This window comes from Oncorhynchus mykiss, chromosome 16, assembly GCF_013265735.2.
Source record: "Oncorhynchus mykiss isolate Arlee chromosome 16, USDA_OmykA_1.1, whole genome shotgun sequence".
Classification (NCBI taxonomy): Eukaryota; Metazoa; Chordata; class Actinopteri; order Salmoniformes; family Salmonidae; genus Oncorhynchus; species Oncorhynchus mykiss.
The window spans coordinates 65,084,376-65,100,770 of record NC_048580.1 but is presented as its reverse complement, the minus strand read 5'-3'; the positions used below and the strand labels follow the sequence as shown (position 1 = coordinate 65,100,770).

The following is a 16,395-nucleotide window of genomic DNA, read 5'->3' as shown; positions in this document are numbered from 1 at the left end:
TCTCTCTGTCTCTCTCTCTTTGTTTCTCTCTCTTTGTCTCTGTCTCTCTGTCTCTCTCGCTCTCTCTCTCTCTCTCTTTGTCTCTCTCTCTCTGTCTCCCTGTGTCTCTCTTTCTGTCTTTCTGTCTCTCTGTGTGACTCCTCCCCATGAATACTTTTGAGCTGAGCCTGCTTTTGTCTCAGTCCCACCACTGTTCTGAGATCACATTTTACACATATATCTTCATAGAAAAGACATCAATGGGAGGACAGCTTCGTTCTTTCTCTCCATCTCTCTCTTTGTCTCCCCTCTCTCCATCAAGGGGAGGACAGGGCTCCCATCTCGGTCCGCTCTGGGCCAAGTAAACATGTCCTCCCCAGTCTCTGACTGTTCAGTGCTGCTGATTTAAGGCTGAGCTCCAGGCTATGGGAGTCAACTTCTCTCCCCTGCCCATGTTGGCTGTCCCTGGGGCAGGGTGGACCAGGCCACTGGCTGGGTAGAGGGAGGGATCTGTGGAGGATAGAGGTATGGTCACTGGGAGAGAGTCCTGGGAGAGAGAGAGGTAGATCTAGTCCTGGGAGAGAGAGAGGTAGATCTAGTCCTGGGAGAGAGAGAGGTAGATCTAGTCCTGGGAGAGAGAGAGGTAGATCTAGTCCTGGGAGAGAGAGAGGTAGATCTAGTCCTGGGAGAGAGAGAGGTAGATCTAGTCCTGGGAGAGAGAGAGGTAGATCTAGTCCTGGGAGAGAGAGAGGTAGATCTAGTCCTGGGAGAGAGAGGTAGACCTAGTCCTGGGAGAGAGAGAGGTAGATCGAGAGGACAGCTTGTCTGTCGACAGCTCTGCTATTAGGCCAATCTCCTACACCGGGTTTGAGGTTGTAGAAAACTAATAACCTTTTTCCCCCTTGGCCGACCCTGCCGCCGAGACTTCCCATCTGGACCAGATTCATTCACTACCTCTTACCCCCCCCCCCCCTTCTCTCTTTCCCTCTCTCTCGTCCCTGCTCTCGCCTAACCTGGTATGGTCATTACAATATGCTTCCTAGGGATTTAGGCCAGCAGGTATGTCTTTTTGTGTCCTTCTCCTAGATGAGCACTGAGACTGCTCTTCTCCCTCTCACCAGTACTGTAAACTGTGGCTGTCTCTAATGGAAGGTTAACACTGCATGTCAGAAAGATGTAGGCAGTGATGTGATGGAGCAAGTTTGCTCAGTTGGCATGTCGCTCAGGGGAAATGACTGGTTTGAAACATTGCTGTGGTTTGGCAGCTGCCCCTGGAGGGTTCTCTGCTCTTATTGGCTAACTCCCAACAACTATCAATGTCCTGAAGGATGGAGGCAAAGCGGCAGGACCATTCTACTGTTGGAAGCCTGGTTAGATGAGCCCACTATATCCAGAAGTAAACATGGTGTGATCGTTCTGCTCCATAGTGTTGAGTCATGTTAAAGCTCCATGAAGTGCTGTTTCTGGCCAGGCTGGACTCCACTACAATGACTCACAATGACGCCCTTTATTCAATGACTGGTCTCTTCTTCTTAGATTTTGACTCATCACTTCTAATTCAATCTATCACCAGGTCTGTCATATATTCATGTTGTTCTTCTGTCTGTCTCTGTCCACAGGAAGCAGAGAAACAGCATTTACATATGCCATCAGCGCGGCGGGGGTGGTCAATGCTGTGAGCAGGGCTTGCAGAGAGGGGGAGCTGTCGAGCTGCGGCTGCAGTCGTGCTGCACGTCCCAAAGACCTGCCTCGTGATTGGCTGTGGGGCGGCTGCGGGGACAACCTGAACTATGGCTACAGATTCTCTAAAGAGTTTGTTGACGCGCGGGAGCGAGAGAAGAGCTATGCCAAGGGATCCTTTGAGAGTGCCCGGCTCATGATGAACCTACACAATAACGAGGCTGGACGGAGGGTGAGCAGGAATACACACCCTGACTAACTGAAGCACTGTACTGCATACTTATTCTAATGATACACACACCCTGACTAACTGAAGCACTGTACTGCATACTTATTCTAATGATACACACACCCTGACTAACTGAAGCACTGTACTGCATACTTATTCTAATGATACAGACACCCTGACTAACTGAAGCACTGTACTGCATACTTATTCTAATGATACACACACCCTGACTAACTGAAGCACTGTACTGCATACTTATTCTAATGATACACACACCCTGACTAACTGAAGCACTGTACTGCATACTTATTCTAATGACACACACACCCTGACTAACTGAAGCACTGTACTGCATACTTATTCTAATGACACACACACCCTGACTAACTGAAGCACTGTACTGCATACTTATTCTAATGACACACACACCCTGACTAACTGAAGCACTGTACTGCATACTTATTCTAATGACACACACACCCTGACTAACTGAAGCACTGTACTGCATACTTATTCTAATGACACACACACCCTGACTAACTGAAGCACTGTACTGCATACTTATTCTAATGACACACACACCCTGACTAACTGAAGCACTGTACTGCATACTTATTCTAATGGCACACACACCCTGACTAACTGAAGCACTGTACTGCATACTTATTCTAATGACACACACACCCTGACTAACTGAAGCACTGTACTGCATACTTATTCTAATGACACACACACCCTGACTAACTGAAGCACTGTACTGCATACTTATTCTAATGACACACACACCCTGACTAACTGAAGCACTGTACTGCATACTTATTCTAATGGCACACACACTCAAAGGAGGAAAACAAGTCCATCTCCACCTACTTCAGCTGTCCTGAAGTTGATTCCTAATGACAGTAGTGAGGGAAGGGAAGACAGAGGGGAGAGAGAGATAATTCAGGTCAATTCGATGGGGCGTAGGACCGTATCACTTGATCATCTGTGTAACAGCTCTGCCTCTCCTCTGAAGCCAGTCTTTTGATCTGTGTGAGATGGTGTCATGACGGCTCGCGGAGCTCTTCCTGTAGTTCATTCCTCAAAGGAAACAGCTCACCAGAACGCGTTTCTTTCACATCTCTTCTGACTGGTAGAAATGAGCGGACAGGGTTCTGTTCTGCTGACAGTGTGGGCCATAGAGGGCATCATGTACTTCTCCCTAATGACATAACGTCTGTGAAGATCTGATGCATGATACATTCACATATACAGTAAAGCATGTGTACAGTATTGACAGTTTGACATTTTTAGATAAAACTTATCTGTTCTCTGCTTTCTCTTAGTCCTGTGTAGTCTCTCTAGTTGGTGATAATAATCAGTCTGTCCTGTCCCCCTCTCTCTACCTCTCCTTCTCTCCTCTCAGACTGTGTCGGACCTGGCCCATGTCTCCTGTAAGTGCCATGGTGTGTCGGGCTCCTGCAGTCTGAAAACGTGCTGGCTGCAGCTGGCAGACTTCCGCAAGGTGGGCGAGACCCTGAAGGAGAAGTACGACAGCGCAGCCTCCATGAAGCTCAACTTGCGTGGCAAGCTGGTGCAGCGGGACAGCAAGTTCAACCCCCCCACCAGCCATGACCTGGTCTACATCGAGTCCAGCCCAGACTACTGTCTGTCCAACCAGAGCACAGGCTCCCTGGGTACTGTAGGCAGGCTGTGCAATAAGACCTCAGAGGGCATGGATGGCTGTGAGCTGATGTGCTGTGGCCGGGGCTATGACCAGTACAAGGCCCAGATTGTGGAGCGATGCCACTGCAAGTTCCACTGGTGCTGCTATGTCAAGTGCAAGCGTTGCACCAAAACCGTGGACCAGTTCGTCTGCAAGTGAGGAGGAGGAGGAGGAGGAGGAGGATGGGAAGAGTGTGTGTTCGTGCAAGTGTGCATGCGTGTGTGTATCCAGAGAGGCGGAACGAAGGAGGCGAAGAGAGGAAGAAAGAAAAATAAAAAACTATATAAATTATATTTATAGAGTTAAACAATTATACCGTTGCAGAAGACTGATACTTTCTTTTCCATGTAATAGTTCCAAAAAATGTTATGCCTTCTGAAACCGAAAATACAGTCAAATATTTATTTTCTGAGAATATTTTTGCCCGATCATCCAAAACTAATTTTTAATTAATCCCCAGGCCTGGAGATCAGCAGTCATTATTTTTTTTACTTTCAATATGACCTATAACAAGGTTCCCCAATAGGTGGTTCCCCAATAGGTGGTTCCCCAATAGGTGGTTCCCCACAGGTGATTTTATTTGCCCCCCTTTCTGAGCAAAACAAAAGACAAATGATAATTTTCATTGTTGAATTTAAGACTGTAAAATCACTGGGAAATCAGCGCAAAGTTATTTTTAATTTAGGAAATCTATTCCCAAGTATCCCGACGCATAAATAGAGAGAAATGTGATTATATTCCAATGTAATCAGGGTTTGAAATTATTCTGTTTTTGCCAAGTACTGTATCTTTTTGGATTCTTGCGGTCAATTTGCAGTGTACACATTATTTATAACTATGTCTGCCCCTCGTCCATCCGCTCAAGGAAAAATCATCCACGGCTGAATGTAATTGGGGACCACAGTCCTATAGCTTATATTTGACTAGTCCATTGGGTCACCATGACGATGAAACGGAAGCTTCTCTCACGTTTCATAACACTAGATGAGTTAAATGTTGTGGTTGATGGAGAACGCTGAATGCCCACAGTCTTAGATGTTGAATCTGGGGCTGCCGGTAAGAGGGGAATGTTTACTTCCATATTTATGTCACTATAGGGTGGTTAGACCTAAATCAAACCTCCATTGAACATGGTTAAATCTGTCTCTATAGGTAGTCATTGGCCCCATCCTAAACCCTAACCCTAGTCCCTTATGTTGCCTCTGTCTAAACCAAACAAGGGCCTAGGAAAGTGGGAGTGATTTGGGTTGGGGTTAGTTCCATCCTGTAATGTATCCCACAAGGCCTAGATCTTCCCAGGTGCCCCAGCTAGTCCTCCCAAACACATTCAGCATATGCACTTTGACCCCGAGACCTTACCCCGTCTGTATGATTTGTTTGTTTTGAGCTACAGTGTCTGTAATATACCATATTATAGTCTACTTTCTCCATATTAAAACCCATATCCACTTAACATATAACATGCTACTTTCATGGTTTAAATATACAGTATATGGGCAATGTTGTGGTCATGATGGTGAAATCCCACATGTTCTATATGGTATATAGTAGGTCTAACCAACCAATCACTTATTAAATTGTATGTATTTATTTTATTTTATCCAAATCTCTTAAGCTTCCAGATAGCGCTGTGGGTTTTTCCTATTTCAATAAATCCATTTAAATCCTTCACTTTGTTACATACAATATTTTCAGGTTACTTATCATTTGTTTTCACGTTTTTAAGGATATGTCACAGATTTAATTTGGTTCCGTGACATTGTTTTTGTAAAGGGAATTGCCCTTTGTTCTAAAACACCTGCTCATTGTGTTACCCCCAAGACTTCACAGACGGTTCTAGCCTTTGCTTGTTGCCACAAACTTGTTAATATCCCTCAGCTCCTCCCCACTAGCCCTGTGATCATCTTCATTAGAACATTGTTCCTATATGTTATCAATCCAAACTGTATATTTATTCTCTTCGCAATTAATTGAGATTTGCAAAACATATTTCTTATAGCTGTTATTTTGTTTTGTTTCTTTTTAAAATTGGATCGATGTGCTACTTTGTTTCAATAAATATTCTACGTAAACCTGCTGAACAGTCGTAACTTTCAATACAGATCTACTCCAGTACAGTATAGTTCAATTCAACTCCACATTTGAAACTAAATTTGTATTTAAAACATTTGAAACCTTGTCTATATTTCCCTCTACCCTGAGGCTTGGCGAGAAATCCACTGTTATTGTGTGTACAGAATTAATGTAGGGAAGATTTGTCTATTTGTATATTATTTTATTATGAACTATGAGTTGTCTACTTTTGACGTAGTAGGAGACATTTGATTCTAAAAGTTAATAATATGATCAAATCAAACATGTCATTAAATAAACACATCTGGAACCTTCATTAGGAGTTTGATTCCTGGAATCCCTCAGTTAACTCCTGTCAGAGGCAGTAGGAGCTGAGAGAGAGTTATGGAGAGGAGAAAGGCAGTAGGAGAGAGTTATGGAGAGGAGAAAGGCAGTAGGAGCTGAGAGAGAGAGGTATGGTGAGGAGAAAGGCAGTAGGAGAGAGTTATGGAGAGGAGAAAGGCAGTAGGAGCTGAGAGAGAGTTATGGAGAGGAGAAAGGCAGTAGGAGCTGAGATAGAGTTATGGAGAGGAGAAAGGCAGTAGGAGCTGAGAGAGAGAGTTATGGAGAGGAGAAAGGCAGTAGGAGAGAGTTATGGAGAGGAGAAAGGCAGTAGGAGCTGAGAGAGAGAGGTATGGTGAGGAGAAAGGCAGTAGGAGAGAGTTATGGAGAGGAGAAAGGCAGTAGGAGCTGAGAGAGAGTTATGGAGAGGAGAAAGGCAATAGGAGCTGAGAGAGAGTTATGGAGAGGAGAAAGGCAGTAGGAGCTGAGAGAGAGAGTTATGGAGAGGAGAAAGGCAGTAGGAGCTGAGAGAGAGAGTTATGGAGACTAGAAAGGCAGTAGGAGAGAGTTATGGAGAGGAGAAAGGCAGTAGGAGCTGAGAGAGAGTTATGGAGAGGAGAAAGGCAGTATGAGCTGAGAGAGTTATGGAGAGGAGAAAGGCAGTAGGAGCTGAGAGAGAGAGTTATGGAGAGGAGAAAGGCAGTAGGAGCTGAGATAGAGTTATAGAGAGGAGAAAGGCAGTAGGAGAGAGTTATGGAGAGGAGGAAGGCAGTAGGAGCTGAGAGCGAGAGTTATGAAGAGGAGAAAGGCAGTAGGAGAGAGTTATGGAGAGGAGGAAGGCAGTAGGAGCTGAGAGAGAGTTATGGAGAGGAGAAAGGCAGTAGGAGCTGAGAGAGAGAGTTATGGAGAGGAGAAAGGCAGTAGGAGCTGAGGGAGAGAGTTATGGAGAGGAGAAAGGCAGTAGGAGCTGAGAGAGAGAGGTATGGTGAGGAGAAAGGCAGTAGGAGCTGAGAGAGAGCATTATGGAGAGGAGAAAGGCAGTATGAGCTGAGAGAGAGAGTTATGGAGAGGAGAAATTCAGTAGGAGCTGAGAGAGAGAATTATGGAGACTAGAAAGGCAGTAGGAGCTGAGAGAGTTAAGGAGAGGAGAAAGGCAGTAGGAGCTGAGAGAGTTATGGAGAGGAGAAAGGCAGTAGGAGCTGAGAGAGAGAGTTATGGAGAGGAGAAAGGCAGTAGGAGTTGAGAGAGCAGGGTAGGGCAGGCAGAGGAGTTGTCTGTCAGTGACCCATAGAGTCCAAGAGCATCATAGATCTGTCCATGGAGGTCCAGGGGCCAGGGATGGGTCAGTCTGAAAGGGAGATACATACCTGGGCTATTGAGACTGGGCAGGGTGGGAATGCTGAAGAGGATAGCGCGTGCTTTACAGGGATTTGAAGCAGTTGAACTAGTGCCATTATAATGTTAACAACTAATATTTAAAATGATCGACTTTAGGATCACATCCCGTGTGTGTGTGTGTGTGTGTGTGTGTGTGTGTGTGTGTGTGTGTGTGTGTGTGTGTGTGTGTGTGTGTGTGTGTGTGTGTGTGTGTGTGTGTGTGTGTGTGTGTGTGTCTGTGTCTGTGTGTGTGTGTGTGTGTGTGTGTGTGTGTGTGTGTGTGTGTGCGTCCACATGAAGATCTGTGGCACTGGCAGAATGTGTTACGGCATGTTTTAATTTCTGATTGGTGTCATAAAGGCCAACGAGACAGGGAGGGAGGGAGGGAAACAGGGAAAGAGTGTTACTGTAAGGAGAGGCTGAGGCCAAATTGAATTTTTCCATCTTTGACCCCCTTTCAACAGCATGGTTTCTATATGAAATCAGACTTCAACTCTGGGCTCCTTATGCATGACAGCCAGATAACAGCAACCACAGTAGGGTTCTTGACTAGGAGCACACACACACACACACGCACACGCACACGCACACACACACACGCACACACGCACACACGCACACACACACAGGTGAATAGTGGATAGACACACTCATGATCCCCACAAGTGTACAGCTGCCCAAAAGCTCCGTATACTCAGACATACACACCTGGGGTCTCTAGTCAGTCTGTAGGACTCCAGTGGTCTCTAGACAGTCTGTGGGACTCCAGTGGTCTCTAGTCAGTCTGTAGGACTCCAGTGGTCTCTAGACAGTCTGTAGGACTCCAGTGGCCTGTAGTCAGTCTGTAGGACTCCAGTGGTCTCTAGTCAGTCTGTCGGACTCCACTGTTATCTGTCCTTTTAGATTTCTTTCTCCACAATGACTTAAACTCAACTCTGGACCTCGAAGCCAGTTGTATTGCATTTTTCATTGTTCCCTTCTAATCAGGGACTGCTTTACGGTGGGTGCAGTTCATCATCAGGTAGAACAGAAAACCAGCAGGCTCTGGACCTCATAGGGCGTCTAGACCCAGCAGAGAGAGAAAGTGTATACAGAGAGTGCATATAGCAGCAGTGAACTAGCTCGATAGATATACAGGGCTGGGTGTTGCTAATATGATTTGATTGGTATAAACATAACAGCAAGAGCCCTATTCAGACCTCTCCTCCTTTCCACTCCACTCCACTCCACTCAACTCCTCCCCACTCTTCTCCACTCTTCTCCACTCCTCCTCTCCTCCTCGTGCCATTTCTCCCCACTCCACTCCTCCCCACCCCACTCCCCCTCACTCCTCCTCTCCACTCCTCCTCTCGTCCTTGTGCCTCTTCTCCCCTCCTCCTCCACTCCTCTCCACTCCTCCTCTCCTCCTCGTGCCATTTCTCCCCACTCCACTCCTCCCCACCCCACTCCCCTCACTCCTCCTCTCCTCCTCGTGCCTCTTCTCCCTTCTCCACTCCCCTCCCCTCCTCCTCCTCCACTCCTCCCCTCCTCTCCTCCTCTCCTCCTCTCCTCTTCTCCCCACTCCACTCCTCCCCACCCCACTCCCCTCACTCCTCCTCTCCACTCCTCCTCTCCTCCTCGTGCCATTTCTCCCCACTCCACTCCTCCCCACCCCACTCCCCTCACTCCTCCTCTCCTCCTCGTGCCTCTTCTCCCTTCTCCACTCCCCTCCCCTCCTCCTCCTCCACTCCTCCCCTCCTCCCCTCCTCTCCTCCTCTCCTCCCCTCCTCTTCTCCCCTATTCCAAGCCTCCCCTCCTCTTCTCCCCACTCCACTCCCCTGCTCTCCTCCTCGCCTCCTCCCCTCTCCTCTACTCTCCCCTCCCTCTGTATCTCTCTGCTCTCCTCCTCGCCTCCTCCCCTCTCCTCTACTCTCCCCTCCCTCTGTATCTCTCTGCTCTCCTCCTCGCCTCCTCCCCTCTACTCTACTCTCCCCTCCCTCTGTATCTCTCTGCTCTCCTCCTCGCCCCCTCTCCTCTACTCTCCCCTCCCTCTGTATCTCTCTGCTCTCCTCCTCGCCCCCTCTCCTCTACTCTACTCTCCCCTCCCTCTGTATCTCTCTGCTCTCCTCCTCGCCCCCTCTCCTCTACTCTCCTCTCCCCTCCCTCTGTATCTCTCTGCTCTCCTCCTCGCCCCCTCTCCTCTACTCTCCCCTCCCTCTGTATCTCTCTGCTCTCCTCCTCGCCCCCTCTCCTCTACTCTCCCCTCCCTCTGTATCTCTCTGTCTTCTGTATTCGTCTCCCATTTCCAGATGGTACGGGTGTGTGTGCATGTTTACCCTGTCATTCTGCCGCTGGTGAAAGTGAGATAAGGAGAGCAGCGGGCTACACACAGGCTTTAAAGGGTTCACAGCAAGAGCACTTCCCCTCTGGGCGACACAAACACACACTCCTAGTCTGATCTACTGTGATAGAAGGACATGCAGGTTAGACACTAATCTGTCTTTGATGTCTGCTGAATACTGTTTATCTAAGAACAAGAACAGCCTCACATCGCACATCTAACATCTACAGTAACATCTAACATCTCACATTTACACTAACATCTACATCTAACATCTACAGTAACATCTAACATCTACAGTAACATCTACAGTAACATCTAACATCTACAGTAACACCCTACATCTACAGTAACATCTAACATTTAACATCTACAGTAACATCTAACATCTACAGTAACATCTACAGTAACATCTAACAACTAACATCTACAGTAACGTCTAACATCTACAGTAACATCTAACATCTACAGTAACATCTAACATCTACAGTAAGATCTCACATCTACAGTAACATCTAACATCTACAGTAACATCTAACATTTAACATCTACAGTAACATCTAACATCTACTGTAACATCTAACATCTACAGTAACATCTAACATCTACAGTAACATCTAACATCTACAGTAAGATCTCACATCTACAGTAACGTCTAACATCTCACATCTACAGTAACATCTAACATATACTGTAAAATCGAACATCTACAGTAACACCTAATGTAACGTCTAACATCTCACATCTACAGTAACATCTAACATATACTGTAACATCTAACATCTAACATCTACAGTAACATCTACAGTAACGTCTAACATCTACAGTAAGATCTCACATCTACAGTAACATCTACAGTAACATCTAACATCTCACATTTACAGTAACATCTAGAGTAACATCTCACATCTACAGTAACATCTACAGTAACATCTAACATCTCACATTTACAGTAACATCTAGAGTAACATCTAACATCTCACATTTACAGTAACATCTAACATATACTGTAACATCTCACATCTACAGTAACATCTACAGGAACATCTAACATCTCACATTTACAGTAACATCTAGAGTAACATCTCACATCTCTTTCTCTTCTTTCTGTCTCTGTCTTTCTGTCTCTCTTTTTCTTTCTGTCTCTGTCTTTGTCTCTCTCTCTCTCTGTCTCCTTTGTCTCTCTCTCTCTCTCTCTGTCTCCTTTGTCTCTCTGTCTCTCTCTGTCTCCTTTGTCTCTCTCTCTCTCTCTCTCTCTCTCTCTCTCTCTCTCTCTGTGTGTCTTTATCTGCTGTTTTACACTGATTCCCACTGTATCTCCATTCATGCCAGAGGCGTTTGTGTTTTACAGTTGAAATGTGTGTTTTACGGCTGCTGTGTTGCGTACAGTATGGAAGAGAGCAGGCCCAGGGAGACAGAGCGCCGGCCCAGGGAGACAGAGAGCAGGCCCAGGGAAACAGAGAGCAGGCCCAGGGAAAACAGAGAGCAGGCCCAGGGAAACAGAGTGCAGGCCCAGGGAAACAGAGAGCAGGCCCAGGGAAACAGAGAGCAGGCCCAGGGAGACAGAGTGCAGGCCCAGGGAAACAGAGGGCAGGCCCAGGGAAACAGAGAGCAGGCCCAGGGAAAACAGACAGCAGGCCCAGGGAGACAGAGAGCAGGCCCAGGGAAACAGCGGGGGAGGCCCAGGGAAACAGAAAGCAGGCCCAGGGAAACAGAGAGCAGGCCCAGGGAAACAGAGAGCAGGCCCAGGGAGACAGAGAGCAGGCCCAGGGAAACAGAGAGCAGGCCCAGGGAAACAGAGAGCAGGCCCAGGGAGACAGAGAGCAGGCCCAGGGAAACAGAGAGCAGGCCCAGGGAGACAGAGTGCAGGCCCAGGGAAACAGAGAGCAGGCTCAGGGAAACAGAGAGCAGGCCCAGGGAAAACAGAGAGCAGGCCCAGGGAAAACAGAGAGCAGGCCCAGGGAAACAGAGAGCAGGCCCAGGGAAACAGAGAGCAGGCCCAGGGAAACAGAGAGCAGGCCCAGGGAAACAGAGAGCACGCCCAGGGAAACAGAGAGCAGGCCCAGGGAAACAAAGAGCAGGCCCAGGGAAACAGAGAGCAGGCCCAGGGAGACAGAGTGCAGGCCCAGGGAAACAGAGAGCAGGCCCAGGGAAACAGAGAGCAGGCCCAGGGAAACAGAGAGCAGGCCCAGGGAAACAGAAAGCAGGCCCAGGGAAACAGAGAGCAGGCCCAGGGAAACAGAGAGCAGGCCCAGGGAGACAGAGAGCAGGCCCAGGGAAACAGAGAGCAGGCCCAGGGAAACAGAGAGCAGGCCCAGGGAGACAGAGAGCAGGCCCAGGGAAACAGAGAGCAGGCCCAGGGAGACAGAGTGCAGGCCCAGGGAAACAGAGAGCAGGCCCAGGGAAACAGAGAGCAGGCCCAGGGAAACAGAGAGCAGGCCCAGGGAAAACAGAGAGCAGGCCCAGGGAAACAGAGAGCAGGCCCAGGGAAACAGAGAGCAGGCCCAGGGAAACAGAGAGCAGGCCCAGGGAAACCGAGAGCACGCCCAGGGAAACAGAGAGCAGGCCCAGGGAAACAGAGAGCAGGCCCAGGGAAACAGAGAGCAGGCCCAGGGAGACAGAGTGCAGGCCCAGGGAAACAGAGAGCAGGCCCAGGGAAACAGAGAGCAGAACTCTGGTGATGCTCACAGCCTTTCATGTGGTTTCCATCCGTTCTGCTTTAGTCTGATTAACATTCCACCGAGGTTCTTAAACATAATTACATGACAAGTTGTGCTTTTCTAAAACAATGCAGCTGGCTAATGTTAGGCAATCTCCTCCTTGCTATTCTGGTGAAACACACACATCCACACGTGCACACACACACACATTAACACACACAAACCCACGCACACACATGCACGAAGGCTCACACACACACATTAACACACACACACCCACGCACACACATGCACAAAGGCTCACACACACACACCACCTCAGTAAACTACAATACCGGTGAAGCTGATATGAACTCTAATGTTAAAATCCAAGCAGTCACAGTAGTGGTAGTCCTGGCAATGCTCAGAGACAGAAGACAGACCTTGTGAAGTCACAATAATGTGAAAACAAATCTGTTACTCTGCAGCATAGTGAGGAGGATTGGACAGGGCATAATGTAGAGGGTATACTGCAGAGCAGTGTGTGGTTAGGATTTATCTTAGAAGTGTAGTGTGGTGGGTGTATGTAGTGTGTCAAAGTTATAACAGTGAGTACATCATGTTTCAAATAGTCTGGACTCTGATACCACATAAACCATGAGGTTATTATTGACAATCTAAAATATAAAATGCTGCTGAACATTCCATATTCTGACAATTCCATATTCTGAACATTCCATATTCTGACAATTCCATATTCTGAACATTCCATATTCTGACAATTCCATATTCTGAAATTTCCATATTCTGACAATTCCATATTCTGAACATTCCATATTCTGACAATTCCATATTCTGAACATTCCATATTCTGACAATTCCATATTCTGAACATTCCATATTCTGACAATTCCATATTCTGAACATTCCATATTCTGACAATTCCATATTCTGACAATTCCATATTCTGAACATTCCATATTCTGACAATTCCATATTCTGAACATTCCATATTCTGACAATTCCATATTCTGAACATTCCATATTCTGACAATTCCATATTCTGAACATTCCATATACTTACAATTACATATTCTGAAAATTCCATATTCTGCATGACAGATTCATGTAACATTGTTACTGTCCCCTGTTGAACAAGTCTCACATCTCCCTTCACATCGCCCCCTGCTACTGTCCCCTGCTGAGCAAGTCTCACATCTCCCTTCACATCGCCCCCTGCTACTGTACCCTGCTGAGCAAGTCTCACATCTCCCATCACATCACCCCCCTGCTACCGTCCCCTGTTGAACAAGTCTCACATCTCCCTTCACATCACCCCCTGCTACTGTCCCCTGCTGAGCAAGTCTCACATCTCCCTTCACATCACCCCCCTGCTACTGTCCCCTGCTGAGCAAGTCTCACATCTCCCTTCACATCACCCCCTGCTACTGTCCCCTGCTGAGCAAGTCTCACATCTCCCTTCACATCGCCCCCTGCTACTGTCCCCTGCTGAGCAAGTCTCACATCTCCCTTCACATCGCCCCCTGCTACTGTCCCCTGCTGAGCAAGTCTCACATCTCCCTTCACATCGCCCCCTGCTACTGTACCCTGCTGAGCAAGTCTCACATCTCCCTTCACATCACCCCCCTGCTACTGTCCCCTGCTGATTCAGAAAAAGCAGTAGTACTACTGACTAAACAGATGACACATATCAGGAGATGTTGCAACACGTTATGAAACATACTAGGGAAGGTTCTGACTTGTTTATGACGTTGTTAATAAAGGTTCATAGAGGCGTTATGGTGGTGAGTACTAAACCAGCGTTCAGCATCCATTCCAGTGTACCAGGGGAACAACATACTGTATAATAGTAGTATAAACAAAGCACATGGTTGTCTGGTTGAAACAGCACTGAAAACCACAACAGGGTGAGTCTGGTCTGAACACAACTCCAGTATCCTCATTGTTCCCCAACGTGAGAGCATATTCACCTCCAGAGGATCATCAAACACAGAAGCCCAATAACGAGACACATGCATTCACTGACAAACAGACCGTCAGGCCTAATAAAGGAATCCTTTCATACAGTTGACGTCAGAAGTTCACGTACACCTTAGCCAAATACATTTAAACTCAGTTCTTCAATTCCTGACATTTAATCCTAGTAAAAATTCCATGTCTTAGGTCAGTTAGGATTACCACTTTATTTTAAGAATGTGAAATGTCAGAATAATAGTGGAGAGAATCATTTATTTCAGCTTTTATTTCTTTCATCACATTCCCTGTGAGTCAGAATGTTACATACAATCATTTAGTATTTGGTAGCATTGCCTTTAAAATGTTTAACTTGGGTCAAACGTTTCAGGTAGCCTTCCACAAGCATCCCACAAAAAGTTGGGTGAATTTTGGCCCATTCCTCCTGACAGAGCTGGTGTAACTGAGTCAGGTTTGTAGGCCTCCTTGCTCACACACGCTTGTTCAGTTCTGCCCACAAATATTCTATAGGATTGAGGTCAGGGCTTTGTGATGGCCACTCCAATACCTTGACTTTGTTGTCCTTAAGCCATTTTGCCACAACTTTGGAAGTATGCTTGGGGTCTATCTTGAGATGTTGCTTCAATATATCCACATAATTTTCATCCCTCATCATGCCATCTATTTTGTGAAGTGCACCATTTCCTCCTGCAGCAAAGCACCCCCACAACATGATGCTGCCACCCCCATGCTTCACGGTTGGGATGGTGTTCTTCGGCTTGCAAGCGTCCACCTTTTTCCCTCCAATCATAACGATGGTCATTATGGCTGAACAGTTCTATTTTGGTTTCCTCAGACCAGAGGACAGTTCTCCAAAAAAGTATGATCTTTGGCCCCATGTGCAGTTGCAAACCGTAGTCTGGCTTTTTTATGGCAGTTTTGGAGCAGTAGCTTCTTCCTTGCTGAGCGGCCATTCAAGTTATATAGGACTTGATTTACTGTGGATATAGATACTTTTGTACCTGTATCCTCCAGAATCTTCACAGGGTCCATTGCTGATGTTCTGGGATTGATTTGCACTTTTCACACCAAAGTACGCTCATCTCTAGGAGACAGAGCGTGACTCCTTCCTGAGTGGTATGACGGCTGCGTGGTCCCATGGTGTTTATACTTGCATTCTATTGTTTGTACAAATGAATATGGTACCTTCAGGTGTTTGGAAATTGCTCCCAAGGAGGAACCAGACTTGTGGAGGTCTACATTTTTTTCTGAGGTCTTGGCTGATTTCTTTTGATTTCCCATGATGTCAAGCAAAGAGGCACTGAGTTTGAAGTTAGGCCTTGAAATACATCCACAATTACACCTCCAATTGACTCAAATGACCTACTGGAATTGTGATACAGTGAATTATAAGTGAAATAATCTGTAAACAATTGATGGAAAAATAACTTGTGTTATGCACAAAGTAGATGTCCTAACTGACTTGCCAAAACTATAGTTTGTTAACAATACATTTGTGGAGTGATTGAAAAACAAGTTTTAATGACTCAGTGTATGTAAACTTCCGAAATCAACTATATATATTTTGTGAAAGGCTTTACAGTGTTATGCCAGCGAGAAAAATGATATTAATTTGACTGACTGGGCCTAGGGAGGTAGAGTATTAGTCTACTATAATAGTGGTCTATTATAGTAGAGGTAACTGAAGGGAGGGGATGTAGTGGTCTGTTATAGTAGAGGTAACCAGAATTAGGGGATGTAGTGGTCTGTTATAGTAGAGGTAACTGGAGGGGGGGGGGGGTGTAGTGGTCTGTTATAGTAGAGGTAACTGAAGGGAGGGGATGTAGTGGTCTGTTATAGTAGAGGTAACTGGAGGGGGGGGGGTGTAGTGGTCTGTTATAGTAGAGGTAACTGGAGGGGGGGGGGGGGGTGTAGTGGTCTGTTATAGTAGAGGTAACTGGAGGGGGGGGTGTAGTGGTCTGCTATAGTAAAGGTAACTGAAGGGAGGGGATGTAGTGGTCTGTTAAAGTAGAGGTAACTGGAGGGGGGGGGGGTGTAGTGGTCTGTTATAGTAGAGGTAACTGGAGGGGGGGGGTGT

At 46.7% G+C, this 16,395-nt stretch overlaps 1 protein-coding gene across 1 annotated transcript in view; it reads left to right on the top strand.

The window, feature by feature from the left end:
- The window catches only part of wnt5a (wingless-type MMTV integration site family, member 5a), a 34,979-nt gene extending 28,997 nt beyond the window's left edge, over window positions 1–5,982 (top strand). Inside the window, exons 4-5 of the mRNA XM_036947560.1 lie at window positions 1,599–1,891; window positions 3,294–5,982. Of these exons, the coding sequence (XP_036803455.1) occupies window positions 1,599–1,891; window positions 3,294–3,752 (752 nt within the window). The 3' untranslated portion in view covers window positions 3,753–5,982. The remainder of the gene's footprint in view (window positions 1–1,598; window positions 1,892–3,293) is intronic.
- Window positions 5,983–16,395: the final 10,413 nt, after the last annotated feature.